Consider the following 21,894-nt stretch of genomic DNA (forward strand, 5'->3'; position numbering starts at 1 on the left):
AAATGTCGCACACATGTGTGCGACATGCAATAAAAATAGGGAATCAGTCTAAAATTAGTACCGATTTTAAAAAAAGTGTATCGTCGCACACATACGTGCGATGAGATTTTACAAAAAGTGCATGTCGCACAAATAAGTGCGCCGTTGGGCCCCTGGGTAAATTCTTCAAAATATGGCTTGGCACTCAAAGTGTTATACATCTCAGATAACTTAAAACTAATGGAAGTGATTTTCTACTCTCTCTCTTTTTTTTGGACCAAAATCATCTTATCCTCAAATTTTTTCCTTCCTAAAAGTAAAATAGTTTTCAACATGTAATATTTATACATTTTGTACATAATAAATTTGTATAATATTATGTAAATAATTAATTTGCACCCCCTTTTCTTTTTACTTTTTAAATTATGAAATTCACACACAAATCTAAAGAACTCAATATTCTGGAATGTTTGAGTCAAGAATATAAAATTTCACACTAGTTATGATAGGTACTCTTTAGAACCTTTCATGTATCCTTATTTCAAAATGTAATATAATCAGCTTTAAGATGGAATCATAGGTTCTTGAGTACCTCTGTTTAATACAATTAATAACATCTGCCTGATTTTCTAGAATGTAACACAGATGACTAACGTAAGTTTTCCTATCATGAATAGTGCCATTGCTTCTCCAGAAGACATGACTGAAGTGAAATATGTACAAATTGATATCAATGACTATAGGAAAGTCATACCATGTGTTGTAAATCCATTTAAACAAATGTTCCATCATGGTATTGCACCTATTTGATAAGGAATTTGACAAGAACATAGGCAGATCTATGTTCTCAATATCACTCTGCAATTTTGAATGCATCTCCTGTTTCCAGGCAGAAACTATTTTGGTGAAATGGTTGCGGCTACTGTTGGACCTCTTTCTTTTATGTCTGTTGGCTGTAAATTGTTCATCTACTTTACTTTTCACATATTTATCATTTTGTTTGATGAGATCTATGATTATATTATTTAAGCAGATATTTTCCAATGAGCAAGGATTCTGTGGGGTCTTCTGTTTTGGTGCTGGAATGAGAGGAAATCAAAATGGTTAGGTAATTATAGTAGGGAATTTTCATACGATAAATATCAAACTTACCTATAGTTATCACATGTGGGCACAATTGATCAAAATAGTGTTCAAGTTCTAGATTTTTTTTTTAATTTGTTTAGATCGACCTTTTTGGGAAAGCTTTGTGTGATTAAACCCCAAAACAGGATGTCCAATTTTCATGAAATGGCAAACTTATGTAGCACTTAATGGACATTTTCTCAGTACATTTTGAGCTTGATCAGGGCTTTGGAGACTTCAGAGGGTTTTTAAAATCCAAAAGACTTACTTGCCATTATCAATTGATCAGAATCAAATCAGCAGAGTGGAGATTTTGAAGAAATTCTCTGGACTCCTGAACGTTCTAACTGGGTGGCTACGTTTTTGAAAGAGATAGATGTCAGGTAATAGAGAACGAAGGTGTTTTTCAAATTTATATTAGATTAACCACAAATAATGTAAAATAAACAAAAGGTCCTCTTTATTAAGATTGAGTGCGGGTGCGCGCGTAGGGATTCCCCGAGCAAGTGCCATGAGGATGGGCTTATCGGTTGCAGAGGGAAACGGTTTACCTACGCACGACCCGTCCCAATTCGAGACTGGCCTCCGTCGGACTGCTACCTCGACGTACGAGTCGGGAAGGTGCAGGAGGAGTTTTGAAATAAGGATAATTGCATACACCCTGAAGAGTAACTGTTAGTTGTGGATTAGAATTCCACACATAGGGACTGCCGCTAGGGGGTCAATCCTACTATGTTTTGTGCGGGACCATGTCACACTTGACAAGTCCAAACTCGACGTCTTCCGACGGCCGACGATATAACGCTTAAGAGCGTGTTGTAATTACTAACGGGTTACCAACAGTGTATGAAGCGTGACCGCGCGATAGCGCAACACGGGGCGCTCGCGGGTGCGTAATAAAATAATAAAATATGTAATAAGGCAGCCCTCGCGAACGCGAGTGGGTTCTGCCCTATTGGGATAATGAGCGTGATGCTAAGGGGAGAGAACGGATTAGTATGGAATATTAATAAGTACACTAGGCAGCAGGCCAAGGGGCTGAGACTTTCCTCGAGGGGCACACGGGTCGAGCGCGGCCAAGGAAATATAGGGGGAAAAGGGTTATGAGTGATAAAAAATAAGAGAGGAGACACTCACCCGGGACAGGACGCGGCGCCTTCGGACGTTGCTTTTATGCGTCCTATTGACCCTGGTCTTGAATTCCGTGGGATTGGTAGTAGCGTTAACGGGAGTGTCCATGGTGTTGGTCTGACTTGCCAGTCCTGTTTTTTTACAATTGATTCCTCATTTTTCCAGGTGTTTTGGGAGAATGTCTTGTCATGAGTGGTAGTGATTCAGATGACACAGACATTCTGCTTCTTATTCCGCCAAACTTTTTTTCCGCTAAGGCAGATTCAGATGTAGAAACCATCAAACCAAGTGGTAGTGGTGGACACTTGAATTCTCATGTTGTAAAAGGTAATTCCCTACTGATATTAGCAGTCTGATAAATGCCAGGATTCACTAAATAACATCTGAAGAACACATTTAGGGTATGTATCAAGCAAGAAAAGTGAGGACTTAGCACTTCTCAGTTTACTAATAGATCAGTTGCACTTACTTGGGTGATGTTTCAAAGTCATAAAGCAGGAAAAATGAGGACCAACGGAATTTTTCTTTTTCTTCTACGACTTCTGGATCCCAAGATAAATCAATTTAAAAAATACTGGTAAATCATGAACTTTGATGTCATGGGACCATTAGTAGGTAAATGTGTAAAGAGGAATATTAAACAAGTAATCCATTCCATAGGTATTATCAACCACATCAATGACTTGGAGGACAGAGTTTCCACAATAGAAACAATAGACAGTGCTCGCACGTCTTGCTACAGTGACAGTGAAATGAACAACCGATGCAACAGTAGCTACAAAAACTATCTCACTTCTCCTGGTACTGGCAGTTTGACAAGAACCCCCGCCAAATACAGACAAAATACTACATGTCACTCCACACCAAGCCATCCATCTGGTATGAGGAAAATTCACCACCAAGAAAATCTCTCCAAGTCGTTTTCACCACAGAGAAGTGGGAGTAAAAAATATGCTCAAGATAAATTGCTGAATGAGATTGATCACTTTTATGCCCTAGGCAAATCTTCCAATAAGCTCAATGATTCTGACAACTTGGGGTGAGTATTTTTTTTTTTAATGTAGGTAGGTACCTATTTACCTCCCAGGGAAAAAAAAATAAAAAAATCAAGTTCTAATCTTTGATTTTGAGTAGAAAAAAGTTTCAAACAGTGGCTATAACCCATAGCCCATTTCCTTTTTGTTCTCTAAATGTATCAAAGTCACCAATGAAATAATTAATTCCCATTTCAGGACCAGTATTGACATGGACATTTCCAATACAATCGAAGGCACTTTGTCCAATCTGTCCACATCTCCGCCACCTGAAGAAACCCACCATGGCTCAACTGATAAACTGGATCTCCCCGCTATTGAGCGACTATTGAAGCAGGTGGAACTTACTCAGAAGGAATTTGAAGACAAATTGAAACAAAAGGAAGGTGACTATGTTTTGAAGGCAAAGCGAGTGTACAGCTGTGGCGTAGAAAAAAGTTTCAAACAGTGGCTATAACCCATAGCCCATTTCCTTTTTGTTCTCTAAATGTATCAAAGTCACCAATAAAATAATTCCCATTTCAGGACCAGTATTGACATGGACGTTTCCAATACAATCGAAGGCACTTTGTCCAATCTGTCCACATCTCCGCCACCTAAAGAAACCCACCATGGCTCAACTGATAAACTGGATCTCCCCGCTATCGAGCGACTATTGAAGCAGGTGGAACTTACTCAGAAGGAATTTGAAGACAAATTGAAACAAAAGGAAGGCGACTATGTTTTGAAGGCGAAGCGAGTGTACAGCTGTGGAGTTGGTTGGAACAACTTTTTCTAAGCTGACAGTCTCAATAAAGCACTACTTATACTTATTTCTCTCAGCAAAAAGCCCAAGACGAAATCCAAACTCTCCTGACCAAATCGGCGTCGATCAAAACGGACCTACGCGAACGGAGCTGCGCGAATTATACAACCAGAGCCTTGATAATAACTAGCTTTTATTAGGGTTGATTTTAGACTTACTCTTTATCATGGACACTCGTTGCTATCTTGAAAGCCCAGAAGAGGTTAGGTAGTAGAACAGCCGCGGTAGACAGTAATAGTACACAGAAAAAAAGACGGAAGAACACGCGAAGACCGAAGGATACGTACTATTACTGTCTACCGCGGCTGTTTTACTACCTAACCTCTTCTGGGCTTTCAAGATAGCAACGAGTGTCCATGATAATGTAAGTCTAATCAATGTATTGACCGTTGCAATGAACTCTCAAGAATACGTAAGATTTTAATGGGTAATAACGCGTCAGTTATTGGTTTGAATTTTGGTCTCAGGAACTTCCAGTATGAAAATGTGCATCAATCAGGTTCAGGTACATTAAGTTTATTTAAATGTGCCTGAGAATTCAAGTTAATAGAAAATATTGGACTGATTATTTATGGTCCATTGTGCCATTATTTTTGGTTTGGTTTGATTAATAAATTCCTGATAAATGTGGTTGATTGGTTATCATTCAAGATGTCCGAAAAATATTAAATAAAAAAGGGGCTAGATTTATTATTATTTATTTTTGAATTTTGGTCTCAGGAACTTCCAGTATGAAAATGTGCATCAATCAGGTTCAGGTACATTAAGTTTATTTAAATGTGCCTGAGAACTCAAGTTAATAGAAAATATTGGACTGATTATTTATGGTCCATTGTGCCATTATTTTTGGTTTAATTTGATTAATAAATTCCTGATAAATGTGGTTGATTGGTTATCATTCAAGATGTCCGAAAAATATTAAATAAAAAGGGGGCTAGATTTATTATTATTTATTTAAGTATGTATTATCAACAGAATAAATAGTTTTACCTATGCATCCTGTTTGATTTCAGGCAATCAAGAAGAGTTGATTAGCAAGAAGCATGTCACCCCATTAGAAGCTCCCAATGAACCGAAAGCGAAGAGAAAGTTAGATCTAGGCGGCTTGATTAGCAAGAAGCATGTCACCCCATTAGAAGCTCCCAATGAACCGAAAGCGAAGAGAAAGTTAGATCTAGGCGGCGGTGGTGGTGGTGATGTGTCACCCCCTGGAGAAATGACAGCGGGAATACAGGAGTTGTGTACGTCCAACTACCAACCCCAGCAAGATAGGACGCATGAGCCGCCAAGGTAAGAAATAATCTAGATTCTAGGTGAAGCAATCTCCGTGCCCGAGTGGGTATCACTCTAGGCTTGAACGCAGGAGGTCCCGGGTTCGATTCCCGACGGGGTCGAGACAGCGGGAATACAGGAGTTGTGTACGTCCAACTACCAACCCCAGCAAGATAGGACGCATGAGCCGCCAAGGTAAGAAATAATCTAGGTCTAGGTGAAGCAATCTCCGTGCCCGAGTGGGTATCACTCTAGGCTTGCACTCCGGAGGTCCCGGGTTCGATTCCCGACGGGGTCGATTTTTTTTTCGGCTCTGAACTTGGATTTCGGGGTGCACTCAGCCTCGTGAGGACAATTGAGTAGCTACTTTAATCGAGTAGCGACCAGTGGCGGCATTACCAGAGTAAAAAAATATAGATATGTCAGAAATAGTAGAGGAGGCTCTTAGTAATGCAGTTAAGCATAGTTTGTTTTACATATTCACGGGAATAAATCCCATTTTTACATTTATTTATTGGAAAAAAATACAATAAAAAAAAAAAAAAAAAAAAATGAAAAAAAAAAAAAAAAAAAAAAAAAAAAAAAAAAATTAAACGTCCTGCAACCGATTCACATCTCTAGCTCCGCCCACTCTCATGGCTATTTTAAAATCATCTGCAAACAGACAACCTCGCACATTATGTGGAAGGATATTGTTGATGTCATTTATGAAACATAAGAACAGTATACCGGATAGGTGCCCCCCCTGTATACAACCAGAGGTGACATCTATCGGCTCAGATTAAAAAAATTCATGACTATTATCCTTTGACATAGAACGAATCTTGACAATTTGTTTCCGGTCTCTATGAAAACTCTCTAACCAGTCCAGCATCTGTCCATCTATACCCAGCAGTGGCGTAGCGTCCATGTAGGGCGTATACCCAGTACCCAGGCTTTTTAGTTTTGATAAAAGGATAATGAGAACTTGACCCAACCCTGTTGTTGGTTTCAGTATACCTGCCAAGTTGCTGTCTCTAGGTGAACTGTGGAGACAAGATAAAGGAGAAGAAAGTCCCTCGAAATCTTCCAACACGATCCTGTTGAGGAGAAAAATAGAAGAAGAAAAGTACAGGAGAGAGGTGAGATTTTACCCAGGTGGTCATAACAGTGTAAAATTAGGATAAAATCCGCTCCCGGACGGGGATTTTTTTTAAATCGGTTTGACAGAGGGAACTGTAACTACTAAGGTATTATCGTCCCGAGATCGTAGAGAAAAGGAAAAAAACTAGCCCTTCCGAGAACGAACATTATCCCGTCAGGATAAAATCCGCTCTGGACGGGAATCAAATCCGCGACCTTGCGCTTACAAGGCAGACTCGCTACCCTCCAAGCTAGCTAATCTGGTATTACTATATTATTCAACGATATTGCGACATTATTGAATTCTCTTGCCTGTACCATGTCCATTCTTTGGTGTGTGTTTCCGTGTTTCCTCGCTGAAATTTTATTCTATTTTCTCGCAGCAAAAACCAACCTCAATGGTGTAGTGGTGAGCACGGTGGACTCTGGATCTGGAGGTTGGTGGTTCGAGTCCAAGTCAAGTCATACAATTTAGCGTAGTATATTAAGCAGGGGACGACATTTGTGACAAGCTCTGGATCTGGAGGTTGGTGGTTCGAGTCCAAGTCAAGTCATAAAATTTAGCGTAGTATATTAAGCAGGGAACGACATTTGTGACAAACATTTATGCTTAACACATTTTATAATTCCTATTTTCTCGCAGCATTGTGAGCAGTTGATTCAGCAGCTTCAGTTTCGCCTGCTCGAAGAACAGGAGAAGGTGGCAGTGGCCATCAAAGTCGACCAGGAGAAAGACAAGGCCATACGAACCTTGCAGACGGGCTGGGGTAAACTGGTGGCCCATTGGAGAGAGATAGAAGAGCAGAGACACGATTTGACCAACAAGCTGCTCACGGAGAAGCAAGAGAGACAGAACGAGGTTCTATCTAAATGAATACTAGATAAATACCCAGTCATATTTTTTGAACAGTCCTGTTTTGTTACAATTGATTCCTCATTTTTCCAGGTGTTTTGGGAGAATGTCTTGTCATGAGTGGTAGTGATTCAGATGACACAGACATTCTGCTTCTTATTCCGCCAAACTTTTTTTCCGCTAAGGCAGATTCAGATGTAGAAACCATCAAACCAAGTGGTCATGGTGGACACTTGAATTCTCATGTTGTAAAAGGTAATTCCCTACTGATATTAAAAGGTCTGATAAATGCCAGGATGCACTAACTAACATGTATCAAGCAAGAAAAGTGAGGACTTAGCACTTCTCAGTTTACTAATAGATCAGTTGCACTTACTTGGGTGATGTTTCAAAGTCATAAAGCAGGAAAAATGAGGACCAACGGAATTTTTCTTTTTCTTCTACGACTTCTGGATCCCAAGATAAATCAATTTAAAAAATACCGGTAAATCATGAACTTTGATGTCATGGGACCATTAGTAGGTAAATGTATAAAAAATTTAAAAAATACCGGTAAATCATGAACTTTGATGTCATGGGACCATTAGTAGGTAAATGTGTAAAGAGGAATATTAAACAAGTAATCCATTCCATAGGTATTATCAACCACATCAATGACTTGGAGGACAGAGTTTCCACAATAGAAACAATAGACAGTGCTCGCACGTCTTGCTACAGTGACAGTGAAATGAACAACCATGCAATGTCGAAAACGAATTAAAAAAAAAAAAAAAAACTCGTGGTTCCGTGGCTGATAGATGTTTACGTACCTTCAAACTTCAAAGGAATTCAATTCATATTTAAATTTGGGGCCCGAATGCCCGATCGGCTTTTTTTTTTTTAGTGGTATCTACCCACTAGTTTTACCCTCAGGGTAAGCACCTTGAACAATAAATTGACGATCTTCTTTTCTGTTTTATTACTATGACTGATTTGCCCACCTCTGAGACCGAGTGGTTAAGAGACTCTCTACCCGGAGGTACTGGGTTCTTATCCCGGCCGGGGCGCAAATTTTCCGACCAAACTTTTCCGTTCCGGGGTAGGGATGGGTGTGAAATTGTAAACGAATGTGCCTTAAAGTATTTCGAAAGCGATTCCGAAGACGAGAAAAAACATAAAAAAAAGAAAAAGAAAAAAAACTTGATATTGTTTATTTTTCCTAGATACTGGAACTTCAGGAGCGTGAAGTTTCGATATTTACTGGTTCGAAATTACTGATTTTTTGTTCACTTCTCCTACTTTTCCGTTCCGGGGTAGAGATGGGTGTGAAATTTTAAACGAATGTGCCTTAAAGTGTTTCGAAAGCGATTCCGAAGACGAGGAACATTGTTAAAAACATAGTAAAAAAAGAAAAAGAAAAAACCTAATATTGTTTATTTTTTCTAGATACTGTAACTTTAGGAGCGTGAAGTTTCGATATTTACTGGTTCGAAATTACTGATTTTTTGTTCACTTCTCCCAGAAACTGGAACGTTACGAGCGGGAAGTGTCGCAAGTAGTGAACCTCGCTGCCGGATACAAGGAGAAAGCGGAGAAGGCCGAATCAGACAAGAGTACTGTTCAGTACGAGGCTCAGGCAGCGCTGGAGAGCATGCGGGACAGTATGGTCCAGATGGAACGCAGCCTGGGGGAGACTAGACAGAAACTGGAAGACTACCAGAAGGACAGGAAAATGCTGGCGGACAAATTGACGCTGACGGAGGAGGAACTTGATAAGGTATAACTTTGGATTTCAATAGATCACAGCCAGCCTAGTTTTTATGAATGAAATGTGTATTGAAATGACAAAACGAGTGTACGGGTTTGACAGGAAAAGCTATGTGAAAGAGAACATTTTATTGAGTCGACATGCAATTGAAAACTGGACTGGAAAAATCTTACAATATCGATCGCAGTATTGAATTGGTTGTCATGGATACAACACTAGTTAGCTTAGTTGGTAGCGTGTCTGCCTTGCAAGCGCTAGACCGCGGGTTCGATTACCGCCCTAGGCGGATTTTAACCTGAAAGGATAAGTCTGGCTTTCTCCCATCCTGTCTTCCTTCTCTCTCCGATTTCGGGACTATAAAAGCCTGACAGTTAGAGTTCCCTCTATCAAACCTCTTGGAGGGAAAAAAAGTTACAAGCGGTTCACTAGGACTTTTGTATCATATTGGGATACCAGTGCCCTAAATCACCAAAGTATGGAAAAGTATCTTACAAGTGTAATAGCCAATGGAAAAGGAGAATTTTGAATTTGGACGAATCATATTGAAATATGGAATAATTGTAAATACTTTTCCATACTTTGGTGATTTAGGGCACTGCTTGTATTCCTAGACTTCACAACTTCCTTGATCTAATCCTCACCTTATCCTCCTTTCTGTTTCCATTCAGTTGTTGAAAGAAACGTCCACAATGCCTTACTCCTTAAATTACATGTTTGTAAGTATGTAATCGAGACGTTCCTTTCTGTTTCCATTCAGTTGTTGAAAGAAACGTCCACAATGCCTTACTCCTTAAATTACATGTTTGTAAGTATGTAATCGAGACGCTTTGAATAACCTTCTCTATTCCGAGGGTCAAAGTTAATAAGATCAAAACCGGAACGTGTATCCATTGTATCATATAAAGGTAATAAGTTTTGTAGTTACCTATTTCATAACTTTATAACCTAGAGTCCTAGAATGTCTAATATAAACATATTTATTTATAATTTATAATAAGGTAACTTTGGATTTCAATAGATCACAGCCAGCCTAGTTAGCTTAGTTGGTAGCGTGTCTGCCTTGTAAGCGCTAGACCGCGGGTTCGATTACCGCCCTAGGCGGATTTTAACCTCAAAGGATAAGGCTGGCTTTCTCCTGTCCTGTCTTCCTTCTCTCTCCGATTTCGGGACTATAAAAGCCTGACAGTTACGAGTTCCCTCTATCAAACCTCTTGGACGGGAAAAAAAGTTACAAGCGGTTCACTAGGACTTTTGTATCATACTGGGATAGGTACGTAACCGTACGATATCATACGAAAACCGTACGATCAGTAAGTAAAATCATACGAAAACCGTACGATCAGTAAGTAAAATCATACGAAAACCATACGATCGGTAAGTAAAATCACACGAAAACCGTAAGATCGGTAAGTAAAATCACACGAAACCCGTAAGATCAGTAAGTGAAATCATTCGAAAACCGTACGATCAGTAAGTAAAATCATTCGTTGAATAACCTTCTCTATTCCGAGGGTCAAAGTTAAAAAAAAGGTTGTAAACTTAACTTCAATTTAAAACTTTCAAGGTTAGCTTGGATCCTTGGAGGGTAGCCTTGCTAGCGTTAGGTCGCGGGTTCGATTCCCGCCCGGGGCAAACTTCTTCCTAAACAGATAAGAACGAACTTTTTCCTGTCTTCCTTCTCTCTTCGCTTTCGGAACGATAACACCTTAGCAGTTACAATTCCCTCTATTCAACCACTTGAAAAAAAACTCACTTCAGGCCAGCCTAGTTAGCTTAGTTGGTAGTGCGTCTGCCTTGTAGGCGCTAGGCCGCGGGTTCGATTCCTGCCCGGGGCGGATTTTATCCTGGTGGGATAATGTTCGTTCTTGGAACGGCTGGCTTTCTCCTGCAAAGTTTAGAATATACCCTGTTAATACTGGAAGAATGAGAATGAAAAGTCCCTCAATTCCCGCAGTGTAAACAAGGTCTTATGTATTTGGTACAGAATAGGTGAACATTTTATAATAAAACCTTGCTTATGGAGGCTTTGCGACCTGCATCGGTGACGACAGACATCTGGAGCTTCCAATGACATCACGGGTCTACCTAGGTAGATTAAAAAAAAAGTGCATTTTCCTATCGGCAACTGCACACTAGTATTCAGTTTCCAAAAGCTAGACCTTCGATAATTGGGAATGTCTTATCGTCCCGAAAGCGAAGAGGGAAGGAAGCAGGAAGACAGGATAGGAGAAAGCCAGCCGTTCCGAGAACGAACCTTATCTATTAAGGATCGAATCCGCCCCGGGCGGTAATCCCGCGACCTAGCGCTTACAAGGCAGACGCGCTACTCTCCGAACTGAAGCCGTATTCGGTTATGTGATTTTTTTTTATAGTCAAACATGGCTAAACCAATACGACTGTGAGATTCCGCTTTGTGGAGCAAGTGTGGACATGGTGTGGACGTCCAAAGTTGAATCTTATTGGTTCAGGCATGTTGACTATAGAAAAAAGTCGCATAATCGAATACGCTTCAACTAGGCTGGTCGTCCAAGTTCGATTTTCTGATAGTTTTTACCTCTTCTTTTCAGACAAGTAAAGAATCCTTGGCTACCAGACAGCCAAGTGAGCAAAGTCTGATAGACAGCACCACGGATACCAATTGTCCTGTCACTCACCAATATGTTTATTACGCCATTTTTCTAACTATATTTGACTATTTTTTCAGCAAAAAGCCCAAGACGAAATTCAGACGCTCCTGGCCAAATCGGCGTCTATCAAAACGGAGCTGCGCGAATTCTACCAGACACAACTCAACAATAACGTTAAGGAGAAGTTAAAGGAGTTTCAGACTCAGCTAGACTCGGCAGAACTCACCCTACATCGGGAGTTCCAGCAGAAGGAGAAGACTTTACAAATGCGAAGGAATCAGCTATTACGCCATTTTTCTAACTATATTTGACTATTTTTTCAGCAAAAAGCCCAAGACGAAATCCAAACGCTCCTGGCCAAATCGGCGTCTATCAAAACGGAGCTGCGCGAATTCTACCAGACACAACTCAACAATAACGTCAAGGAGAAGTTGAAGGAGTTTCAGACTCAGCTAGACTCGGCAGAACTCACCCTACATCGGGAGTTCCAGCAGAAGGAGAAGACTTTACAAATGCGAAGGAATCAGCTATTACGCCATTTTTCTAACTATATTTGACTATTTTTTCAGCAAAAAGCCCAAGACGAAATTCAGACGCTCCTGGCCAAATCGGCGTCGATCAAAACGGAGCTGCGCGAATTCTACCAGACACAACTCAACAATAACGTCAAGGAGAAGTTGAAGGAGTTTCAGACTCAGCTAGACTCGGCAGAACTCACCCTACATCGGGAGTTCCAGCAGAAGGAGAAGACGATTGTGGAGAACGCGGCCAAACAGTTGAAACAGATCTCGGAAAAGTAAGACAAACCATTAAGTTCCCATTTTTACCCGAAAGTAAAAAGAAAATACGTTTCCAGAATTTTTTTATTAAGGCCGAGGGCCACAAAGTGAGTTTAAACAGAAGGAGAAGACGATTGTGGAGAACGCGGCCAAACAGTTGAAACAGATCTCGGAAAAGTAAGACAAACCATTAAGTTCCCATTTTTCCCGAAAGTAAAAAGAAAATTCGTTTCCAGATTTTTTTTTTTTATTAAGGCCGGGGGCCACAAAGTGAGTTTAAATAAACTAGGTTTATTTTATTTTATTTTTTAAGAGGTTTGACAGATGATAACTGTACTTTTTTAAGCGAATGCAAATATCAAGTTTTTTTTTAAAGAGGTTTGACAGAGGGAACTGTGACTGCTAGAGAAATCGAAGAGAGAAGGAAGACAGGATAGGAGAAAGCCAGCCGTTCCGAGAACGAACATTATCCCATCAGGATAAAAAAAAAAAACACATGTATTTTTTTGTTAAGAGGTTTGACAGAGGGAACTGTAACTGCTATGGTCTTATCGTCCCAAAATCAAGAGAGAAGGAAGACAGGATAGGAGAAAGCCAGCCGTTCCGAGAACGAACATTATCCCATCAGGATAAAATCCGCCCCTGGCGGGAATCGAACCCGCGGCCTAGCGCTTACAAGACAGACGCACTACCAACTAAGCTAACTAGGCTGGCAGGTTTAAGTTTTAAACTCTGTTCAAGCAATCTGATTGGCTGAAATTTTTTGAAATCAACCAATCAGATGGCTTAATCCGAGGTTAATCCAAATACGCTCACTTGTGGCCCAGGCCATTACATAATTAAACCATTTGTGCTGAAGCTCTTCACAATTTTCGTGGATATCACAGCATTACTAAAAACCTCTTTGATTGTAATGTTATTTCTATTTTCTTTCTCTCTCTCTCTCTCTCTCTCTCTCTCTCTCTCTCTCTCTCTCTTTAGTCGCTACTCGATTAAAGTAGCTAGCTACTCAATTATCCTCACGAGGTTGAGTGCACCCCGAACTCCAAGCATAGAGCCGATAAAATTTCCAACCCGGGACCTCCGACGTGCAAGTCTAGTGTGATACCAAGACTCAAAGTACTTTTCAGCCAGCCTAGTTGGTACCGTGTCTGCCTTGTAAGCGCTAGGCCTCGGGTTCGATTACCGTCCGGGGCGGATTTTATCCTGAAGGGATAAGGTTCGTTCTCGGAACGGCTGGTTTTCTCCTATCCTTGTCTTCCTTCTCTCTTTGATGTCGGGACGATAAGACCATAGCAGTTATAGTTTCCTCTGTTGTCAAACCCCTTAAAAAAAAAAAAAAAAAAAAAAAAAACTAACTACCTACCTACCTACTTCTATTCGTTTTCAGGCTCATGTTGGATTTCAAAGCCAAATGCGAGGTGTACGAGGCGGAAAATAAGAAACTCAAAGCTGAACTCACCCAGAGGGATATCAAACTGAAAGAAACCAACCATCTGCTTAAGGAGGAATCTAAGAAACGTGAGCTCATGGCGAAGAAAGTGGAGAGTGTTATGCAGTCTCAGTTACAACAAGCGATTCATATGATAACTTCGGATGTGACCCATTTACACGTGAGTGATTAGAATAGAGTATACCCTAAAATAAGAAGAGAATAGGTCTTCACTTGACTAATTCTCTTTTTATTTTAGTAATAAGTCAGCTCCCATGGCGTAGTGGTCACTGCGCTCGCCTTGCACGCGGGAGACCCGGGTCCGATTCCCGGCGGGGTCAAGAAATTTGTATCATGCAAATGATTGATTCCGTGACTGGTTGTTGCGGGGCCCACTCAGCCTCGTGAGGAAAATGGGTAGCTATGACATATAAATGCGCATAGCGACCGGTGCCAGCATGGTAGGTAAACATTGGATTTTAGGATTATTGAGATATTGGGAAAATCCTACAATGCTGCAGTGAGCACCAGAGGAAAATGAGTAGCTATGGCATATAAATGCGCATAGCGACCGGTGCCAGCATGGTAGGTAAACATTGGATTTTAGGATTATTGAGATATTGGGAAAATCCTACAATGCTGCAGTGAGCACCAAGATTGTGACATATTAACACAAACTGCATTTACATGTATTTTAGTAATAATTAGTACTTGAAATGGCATCCCGATTCCAAAGTTTAGAATATACCCTGTTAATACTGGAAGAATGAGAATGAAAAGTCCCTCAATTCCCGCAGTGTAAACAAGGTCTTATGTATTTGGTACAGAATAGGTGAACATTTTATAATAAAACCTTGCTTATGGAGGCTTTGCGACCTGCATCGGTGACGACAGACATCTGGAGCTTCCAATGACATCACGGGTCTACCTAGGTAGATTAAAAAAAAAGTGCATTTTCCTATCGGCAACTGCACACTAGTATTCAGTTTCCAAAAGCTAGACCTTCGATAATTGGGAATGTCTTATCGTCCCGAAAGCGAAGAGGGAAGGAAGCAGGAAGACAGGATAGGAGAAAGCCAGCCGTTCCGAGAACGAACCTTATCTATTAAGGATCGAATCCGCCCCGGGCGGTAATCCCGCGACCTAGCGCTTACAAGGCAGACGCGCTACTCTCCGAACTGAAGCCGTATTCGGTTATGTGATTTTTTTTTATAGTCAAACATGGCTAAACCAATACGACTGTGAGATTCCGCTTTGTGGAGCAAGTGTGGACATGGTGTGGACGTCCAAAGTTGAATCTTATTGGTTCAGCCATGTTGACTATAAAAAAAGTCGCATAATCGAATACGCTTCAACGGGCTAAACCAATACGACTGTGAGATTCCGCTTTGTGGAGCAAGTGTGGACATGGTGTGGACGTCCAAAGTTGAATCTTATTGGTTCAGGCATGTTGACTATAGAAAAAAGTCGCATAATCGAATACGCTTCAACTAGGCTGGTCGTCCAAGTTCGATTTTCTGATAGTTTTTACCTCTTCTTTTCAGACAAGTAAAGAATCCTTGGCTACCAGACAGCCAAGTGAGCAAAGTCTGATAGACAGCACCACGGATACCAATTGTCCTGTCACGCAACAATATGTCCCTAGCTCCAATCAACAATATGCCCCTAGCTCCAATCAACAATATTCAATACCGACTTCCAATATAAATCAGCAATACTCCATGTTCAGTGCGGATAGTACACATATGAATATTGTGGAGAGAGACATTCCAAACTCTGCAGATGACATGAGGAAATATATCGAAATGGTAAGTGATGAAACCCATTGTTTCATTACAAATTTTCATCAGTAAATGGTTTCTTTAATTGATCCTAAGGGCAAGAAAAACCTAGACCCTTGACAAAAGGAGTATGCCTGAAGGCATGTGATGTGTTCCAATCCACTCGACCTCAAATGTCGATAGAAATCCTAGCTCCAATCAACAATATTCAATACCGACTTCCAATATAAATCAGCAATACTCCATGTTCAGTGCGGATAGTACACATATGAATATCGTGGAGAGAGACATTCCAAACTCTGCAGATGACATGAGGAAATATATCGAAATGGTAAGTGTTGAAACCCATTGTTTCATTACAAATTTTCATCTGTAAATGGTTTCTTTAATTGATCCTAAGGGCAAGAAAAACCTAGACCCTTGACAAAAGGAGTGTGCCTGAAAGGCATGTGATGTGTTGTATGTGATGTGTTCCAATCCACTCGACCTCAAATGTCGATAGAAATTAAATTTCGGATCTGTATTTCAAGACCTATCATTCTAGGCTAGGTCGGGGGTTCAATTCCCGCTTGGGGCGGATTTTATCCCAAACAGATGAGATTCGTTCTCGGAACAGCTAACTTTCTCCTATCTTCTCTTCGCTTTCGGGACGACAAGACCTTAGCAGTTACAGTTCCCTCTATCATAGCGGCTCCGAGGTACAATCCCTCTCATGACAGTCTTGACTTCCCAAACAGATGAGATTCGTTCTCGGAACAGCTAACTTTCTCCTATCTTCTCTTCGCTTTCGGGACGACAAGACCTTAGCAGTTACAGTTCCCTCTATCATAGCGGCTCCGAGGTACAATCCCTCTCATGACAGTCTTGACTTTTTTTTTCTTTAGTTATTAGAAAAGCCACCAGGAAATCCTGTGAGTGACCTTGAGGCAGAAGTCAAGGACTCAGCCGGACCCATGACCTCATTTCTAGAATCCTCTGTCACCAGTGATATCTTCAATGAACCTGCCCTGTATACGAAAACCGTACGATCGGTAAGTGAAAATCATACTAAAACCATACGATCGGTAAGTAAAATCACATGAAAACCGTAACTTCAATGAACCTGCCCTGTATACGAAAACCGTACGATCGGTAAGTGAAAATCATACTAAAACCATACGATCGGTAAGTAAAATCACACGAAAACCGTAAGATCAGTAAGTGAAATCATTCGAAAACCGTACGATCAGTAAGTAAAATCATTCTAATTGAAGGTGACGCTGAAGATTTCCAAGGAGAAAATCGAATCCCTGGAGAGGAACTTGCAGACAGAAACGCAGAGGAGTAGAAAACTGGAGGAAGAATTGCAAGATACCAGGCAGACTTGTGAGGAAGTAGTAAGGAAAGAGGTGAGCATTGTGACAGTGACCCTGTTCTTGGAACGACTCCGGAGTTCGCACTCCAAGCGCAGTAAAAACGCCGATAGCCTAGTTCGCTTGGTTGGTAGCGCGTCTGCCTTGTAAGCGCAAGGCCCCAAATCTTAAATTACTATGTTTTTCTGTGGTTGATTCTCAAAATAAATATGTAGCTATTTGTGATTCTTGTATTTTTTTTTTATTTTAATTATAAAAAAATATATCAATAAAGAGGTGTTCTATTAAACTGTTGGTTGGAACGACTTTTTCTAAGCTGACAGTCTCAATAAAGCACTACTTATACTTATTTCTCTCAGCAAGAAAAAAAAAAAAAAAATTGAGAAAAAACCTAGTATAGCTTCTATAACTCTAGTAGTAGAAAGTAATAAAATGGAATGAACATTGATAACAAATTAAATAATAGGGGAAAAAGCATAAAAAATAAGGTAAAAAAAAAGCTTTAAAAAATAATAATAAAATAATAAGGAGGTCAAATGACAAGTATGTACCTTAATTTGCATTATAAAATTAGCATAAAGATGTTCAGGTAGGTACCCATAGTTTGTTACCCTGGTAGGAACATGGGTAAAAAACCCAACAATAATACCTACATTAGGTACAATTATAAAATTAGCATAAAGATGTTCAGGTAGGTACCCATAGTTTGTTACCCTGGTAGGAACATGGGTAAAAAACCCAACAATAATACATTAGGTACAAAACAAACCAGCCTCATCAACTCATTGTATTCTGATTGTTTTCATGGCTTTAAGCAACATTTACAAATGTTAGCGGTCTGATCAAGAAGCCTGTGATTATAAGATTTTTCGATTCTCTGTAATGTGTCAGACCGGCTAGGGGGAGGGGCTCCAGGGGAGGTAGAGGATCTAGAGGTCCCCGGGGATCACGAGCAAGAGGCAAGAAATAAAACCCCATTACAGAGAATTGAAAAATCTCATAATCACAGGCTTCTTGATCAGACTGCGAGCAAGAGGCAAGAAATAAAACCACATTAAGTACAGAGAATCGAAAAATCTTATATTCACAGGCTTCTTGATCAGACCGCTAACATTTGTAAATGTTGCTTAAAGCCATGAAAACAATCAGAATACAATATATTATTTTTTAAAGCTTTTTTTTACCTTATTTTTTATGCTTTTTCCCCTATTATTTAATTTGTTATCAATGTTCATTCCATTTTATTACTTTCTACTACTAGAGTTATAGAAGCTATACTAGGTTTTTTCTCAATTTTTTTTTTCTTATTCCTAAATTTGTTATCAATGTTCATTCCATTTTATTACTTTCTACTACTAGAGTTATAGAAGCTATACTAGGTTTTTTCTCAATTTTTTTTTTTTTTTCTTATTCCTTGTGCAGTTTTGAAAGAATACACGAAAACAGTTTCGTTATTGTTATTCAAGCGTTTTTAGTATGATTTTACTTACTGATCGTACGGTTTTCGTATGATTTTACTTATTGATCGTACGATTTTACTTACTGATCGTACGGTTTTCGTATGATTTCACTTACTGATCGTATGATTTTACTTACTGATCGTACGGTTTTCGTATGATTTCACTTACTGATCGTATGATTTTACTTACTGATCGTACGGTTTTCGTATGATTTCACTTACTGATCGTATGATTTCTACATCGGGAGTTCCAGCAGAAGGAGAAGACTTTACAAATGCGAAGGAATCAGCTATTACGCCATTTTTCTAACTATATTTGACTATTTTTTCAGCAAAAAGCCCAAGACGAAATTCAGACGCTCCTGGCCAAATCGGCGTCGATCAAAACGGAGCTGCGCGAATTCTACCAGACACAACTCAACAATAACGTCAAGGAGAAGTTGAAGGAGTTTCAGACTCAGCTAGACTCGGCAGAACTCACCCTACATCGGGAGTTCCAGCAGAAGGAGAAGACGATTGTGGAGAACGCGGCCAAACAGTTGAAACAGATCTCGGAAAAGTAAGACAAACCATTAAGTTCCCATTTTTCCCGAAAGTAAAAAGAAAATTCGTTTCCAGAATTTTTTTTATTAAGGCCGGGGGCCACAAAGTGAGTTTATTTATTATTATTATTTAAGAGGTTTGACAGAAGAAACTGTAACTGCTATGGTCTTATCGTCCCGAAATCGAAGAGAGAAGGAAGACAGGATAGGAGAAAGCCAGTCGTTCCGAGAACGAACATTATACCATCAGGATAAAATCCGCCCCGGGCGGGAATAGAACCCTCTCTGTTGTCAAACCTCTTAAAAAAACTACCTACTTCTATTTGTTTTCAGGCTCATGTTGGATTTCAAAGCCAAATGCGAAGTGTACGAGGCGGAAAACAAGAAACTCAAAGCTGAACTCACCCAGAGGGATATCAAACTGAAAGAAACCAACCATCTGCTTAAGGAGGAATCTAAGAAACGTGAGCTCATGGCGAAGAAAGTGGAGAGTGTTATGCAGTCTCAGTTACAACAAGCGATTCATATGATAACTTCGGATGTGACCCATTTACACGTGAGTGATTAGAATAGAGTATACCCTAAAATAAGAAGAGAATAGGTCTTCACTTGACTAATTCTCTTTTTATTTTAGTAATAAGTCAGCTCCCATGGCGTAGTGGTCACTGCGCTCGCCTTCTGTAATGGGGTTTTATTTCTTGCCTCTTGCTCGTGATCCCCGGGGACCTCTAGATCCTCTACCTCCCCTGGAGCCCCTCCCCCTAGCCGGTCTGACTGGAGTTTCCACTGTGCTTGTTTCCATTTCATTATCACTATCTATGTCAATCATTGTAGCTCCCAATGTTCTATTTGTTGTTTGAGTTCTGTTCTCTGCAACCAAGAAGGATTTGAATTCTTCTCCTTGGTTTTCTGCTATTGTTGTTTGAAAGTTGGTAAGCTCCGAGTCAATTTCTTCTTCCTTAATTTTGGCTGTTTCAAAGTGTTTCATGATGGCATCAAGTTTATAGTCAATGATATCTCCAAACACAGATCTGTCTTCTTGATTGATGAATCTCTTGACTGATTCATTGAGTTCACTTGGTAGGAAGCTGTGTAGTTGTTGTTCTGGTCCTGCTTGATCATAGTAAGATTGTAGTAAATCCTCTACACAAGTGTCTATATAGTCTTGATCTTCTCCATGGTCCATCTGTCCTTTCATACTCTTGTCAGCATCCACTCTGTACCTTCTGTTTTTGATGAGTAATATCTCATTCGAATTTGCCACTTTGTTTTCATATTTCTGACCAAACACAATGGGGTTGATGGAAAGTGTATCTGGCTTACAGTTTTCCACCCTTAGTCTGATCAGTGGTAACTTGGGTTGTCTAGGATTTCCTGTGAGCTGCTTCTTAGCATCTTCTATCATTCTATCCACTGTGTTGGCAATCTCTTCTTCTATAACCTCTTCAATATCATCAGGCTCAATAGTCATATTCTCAAACACAAATGGTCGGACAGTTTCCAAACTTCTGGGTACTAGTTTATAGTTTTTCTTGTTACACATAAGTATTCCACATTTCTTCTGCACAACACAAATGGTCGGACAGTTTCCAAACTTCTGGGTACTAGTTTATAGTTTTGCTTGTTACACATGAGTATTCCACATTTCTTCTGCACGGCGAAGTTATCAAGTCGCAGGATTTGTCAACTTTCTGGGCTCTAATTTCAAAGAAATATCCATTTCCCATCTCTTCTGATCCGTCTAAATAGCAGGTAATGTTCTAGAATAGTATTGGTACATAAGGTCCCGTATTTTTTGTCTGAACAAAATTCACTCCATGTTCAATCCTTACAGGGATTGATCCCTTGACCTTAGTTACAATTTACACACTTTTTTCAGTGATAAGGAGAGGATTGTATGGGAAATTTGATTACTGGCAGCAAACTAGATTTAACAGACACTGGAACATGTTTCCAGTATCACTTTTGGCTTGTTACAGGCAATATATTTAAAGAGGATCTCTAATTGCACTGGGACCTTAGTTACAATTTACACACTTTTTTCAGTGATAAGGAGAGGATTGTATGGGAAATTTGATTACTGGCAGCAAACTAGATTTAACTCATTTAAAAGGCACTGGAATATGTTTCCAGTATCACTTTTGGCTTGTTACAGGTTAAATATCTAAAGAGGATCTCTAATTGCACTGGTTGTTTGTTTGCTCAAGATAATAGATGCAATTTAAATAGTTTCTTCTCATGATATGGCTTAGCTCATGTGACTGCTGCTTAGAATTTGGCAGCATTTATTAGATTAAAAATCTGGGTGTTTACACTGTAATAGCCTAGGTATTTCTAGGAGATTAAGTAATTAAATATTAGAAACTGAGAACATTACAATTTAAATAGTTTCTTCTCATGATATGGCTTAGCTCATGTGACTGCTGCTTAGAATTTGGCAGCATTTATTAGATTAAAAATCTGGGTATTTACACAGTACTCCTTTATCTTTCCTTCCAGATCAATCATGTTGCGTAAACCTTTAACAAAGGTTTTGCCTTGTGTCCGAGTTCTATCTCCTGTCAAGACGCTATCCACTTCTGCGGTGAACAATGAGAAGTTTGAAGTTTTCATTGACGATAAGAAAGTTATGGTAGATCCTGGGACAACAGTTTTGCAGGTAAGTAAATATAAAGTGGTAAAGGAAAAGTGATCTTGAGATTGAATAATACATTAGTAAGATTAGGAGAGTTGCTTGGATTACACATTAGGGTTTGTCCCCCATTTGAAACCTCCTCAGAGGTAGGTAGCCATACTAAAACAGATCACGTTTATTGAATTAAATTTAAAAAAAAAAAAAAAAAAACAAGATTCA

The 21,894-nt window shown here is 39.8% G+C and overlaps 3 protein-coding genes and 1 long non-coding RNA gene across 4 annotated transcripts in view; 2 read left to right on the forward strand and 2 right to left on the reverse strand.

Annotated features, from left to right (window-relative positions):
* Positions 1-152: 152 nt before the first annotated feature.
* LOC103507310 lies at positions 153-1,532 on the reverse strand. Its single transcript, XM_008471767.3, has 2 exons — positions 1,373-1,532; positions 153-1,058 (listed from the first exon to the last, which is right to left on the reverse strand). The coding sequence occupies exons 1-2, from the start codon at positions 1,377-1,379 to the stop codon at positions 496-498; spliced, it is 570 nt and encodes a 189-aa protein (XP_008469989.1). The 5' UTR covers positions 1,380-1,532; the 3' UTR covers positions 153-495.
* An 867-nt stretch (positions 1,533-2,399) lies between these two features.
* Positions 2,400-21,894, forward strand: part of LOC103507323 (golgin subfamily B member 1-like) — a 28,448-nt gene continuing 8,953 nt past the window's right edge. The window contains exons 1-17 of the mRNA XM_026822230.1: positions 2,400-2,562; positions 2,896-3,274; positions 3,468-3,716; positions 3,795-4,027; positions 4,776-4,832; positions 5,088-5,177; positions 5,253-5,364; positions 6,341-6,467; positions 7,112-7,327; positions 8,823-9,077; positions 9,737-9,784; positions 11,773-11,983; positions 12,026-12,156; positions 12,265-12,491; positions 13,865-14,087; positions 15,451-15,714; positions 16,572-16,718. Of these exons, the coding sequence (XP_026678031.1) occupies positions 2,424-2,562; positions 2,896-3,274; positions 3,468-3,716; positions 3,795-4,027; positions 4,776-4,832; positions 5,088-5,177; positions 5,253-5,364; positions 6,341-6,467; positions 7,112-7,327; positions 8,823-9,077; positions 9,737-9,784; positions 11,773-11,983; positions 12,026-12,156; positions 12,265-12,491; positions 13,865-14,087; positions 15,451-15,714; positions 16,572-16,718 (3,108 nt within the window). The 5' untranslated portion in view covers positions 2,400-2,423. The remainder of the gene's footprint in view (positions 2,563-2,895; positions 3,275-3,467; positions 3,717-3,794; positions 4,028-4,775; positions 4,833-5,087; positions 5,178-5,252; positions 5,365-6,340; positions 6,468-7,111; positions 7,328-8,822; positions 9,078-9,736; positions 9,785-11,772; positions 11,984-12,025; positions 12,157-12,264; positions 12,492-13,864; positions 14,088-15,450; positions 15,715-16,571; positions 16,719-21,894) is intronic.
* The window catches only part of LOC103507324 (double-strand break repair protein MRE11-like), a 12,731-nt gene continuing 8,589 nt past the window's right edge, over positions 17,753-21,894 (reverse strand). Inside the window, exons 2-3 of the mRNA XM_026822218.1 lie at positions 19,726-20,528; positions 17,753-17,923 (exon numbers count right to left, since the gene is read on the reverse strand). Coding sequence (XP_026678019.1) covers positions 19,732-20,528 — 797 coding nt within the window. The 3' untranslated portion in view covers positions 17,753-17,923; positions 19,726-19,731. The remainder of the gene's footprint in view (positions 17,924-19,725; positions 20,529-21,894) is intronic.
* On the forward strand, positions 20,687-21,700 carry LOC113466635. Its single transcript, XR_003390977.1, has 2 exons — positions 20,687-20,792; positions 21,540-21,700. It is a non-coding gene; the product is annotated as an uncharacterized LOC113466635 (long non-coding RNA).

This window comes from Diaphorina citri, unplaced genomic scaffold (genome assembly GCF_000475195.1).
Source record: "Diaphorina citri unplaced genomic scaffold, Diaci psyllid genome assembly version 1.1 scaffold305, whole genome shotgun sequence".
Lineage (NCBI taxonomy): Eukaryota > Metazoa > Arthropoda > Insecta > Hemiptera > Psyllidae > Diaphorina > Diaphorina citri.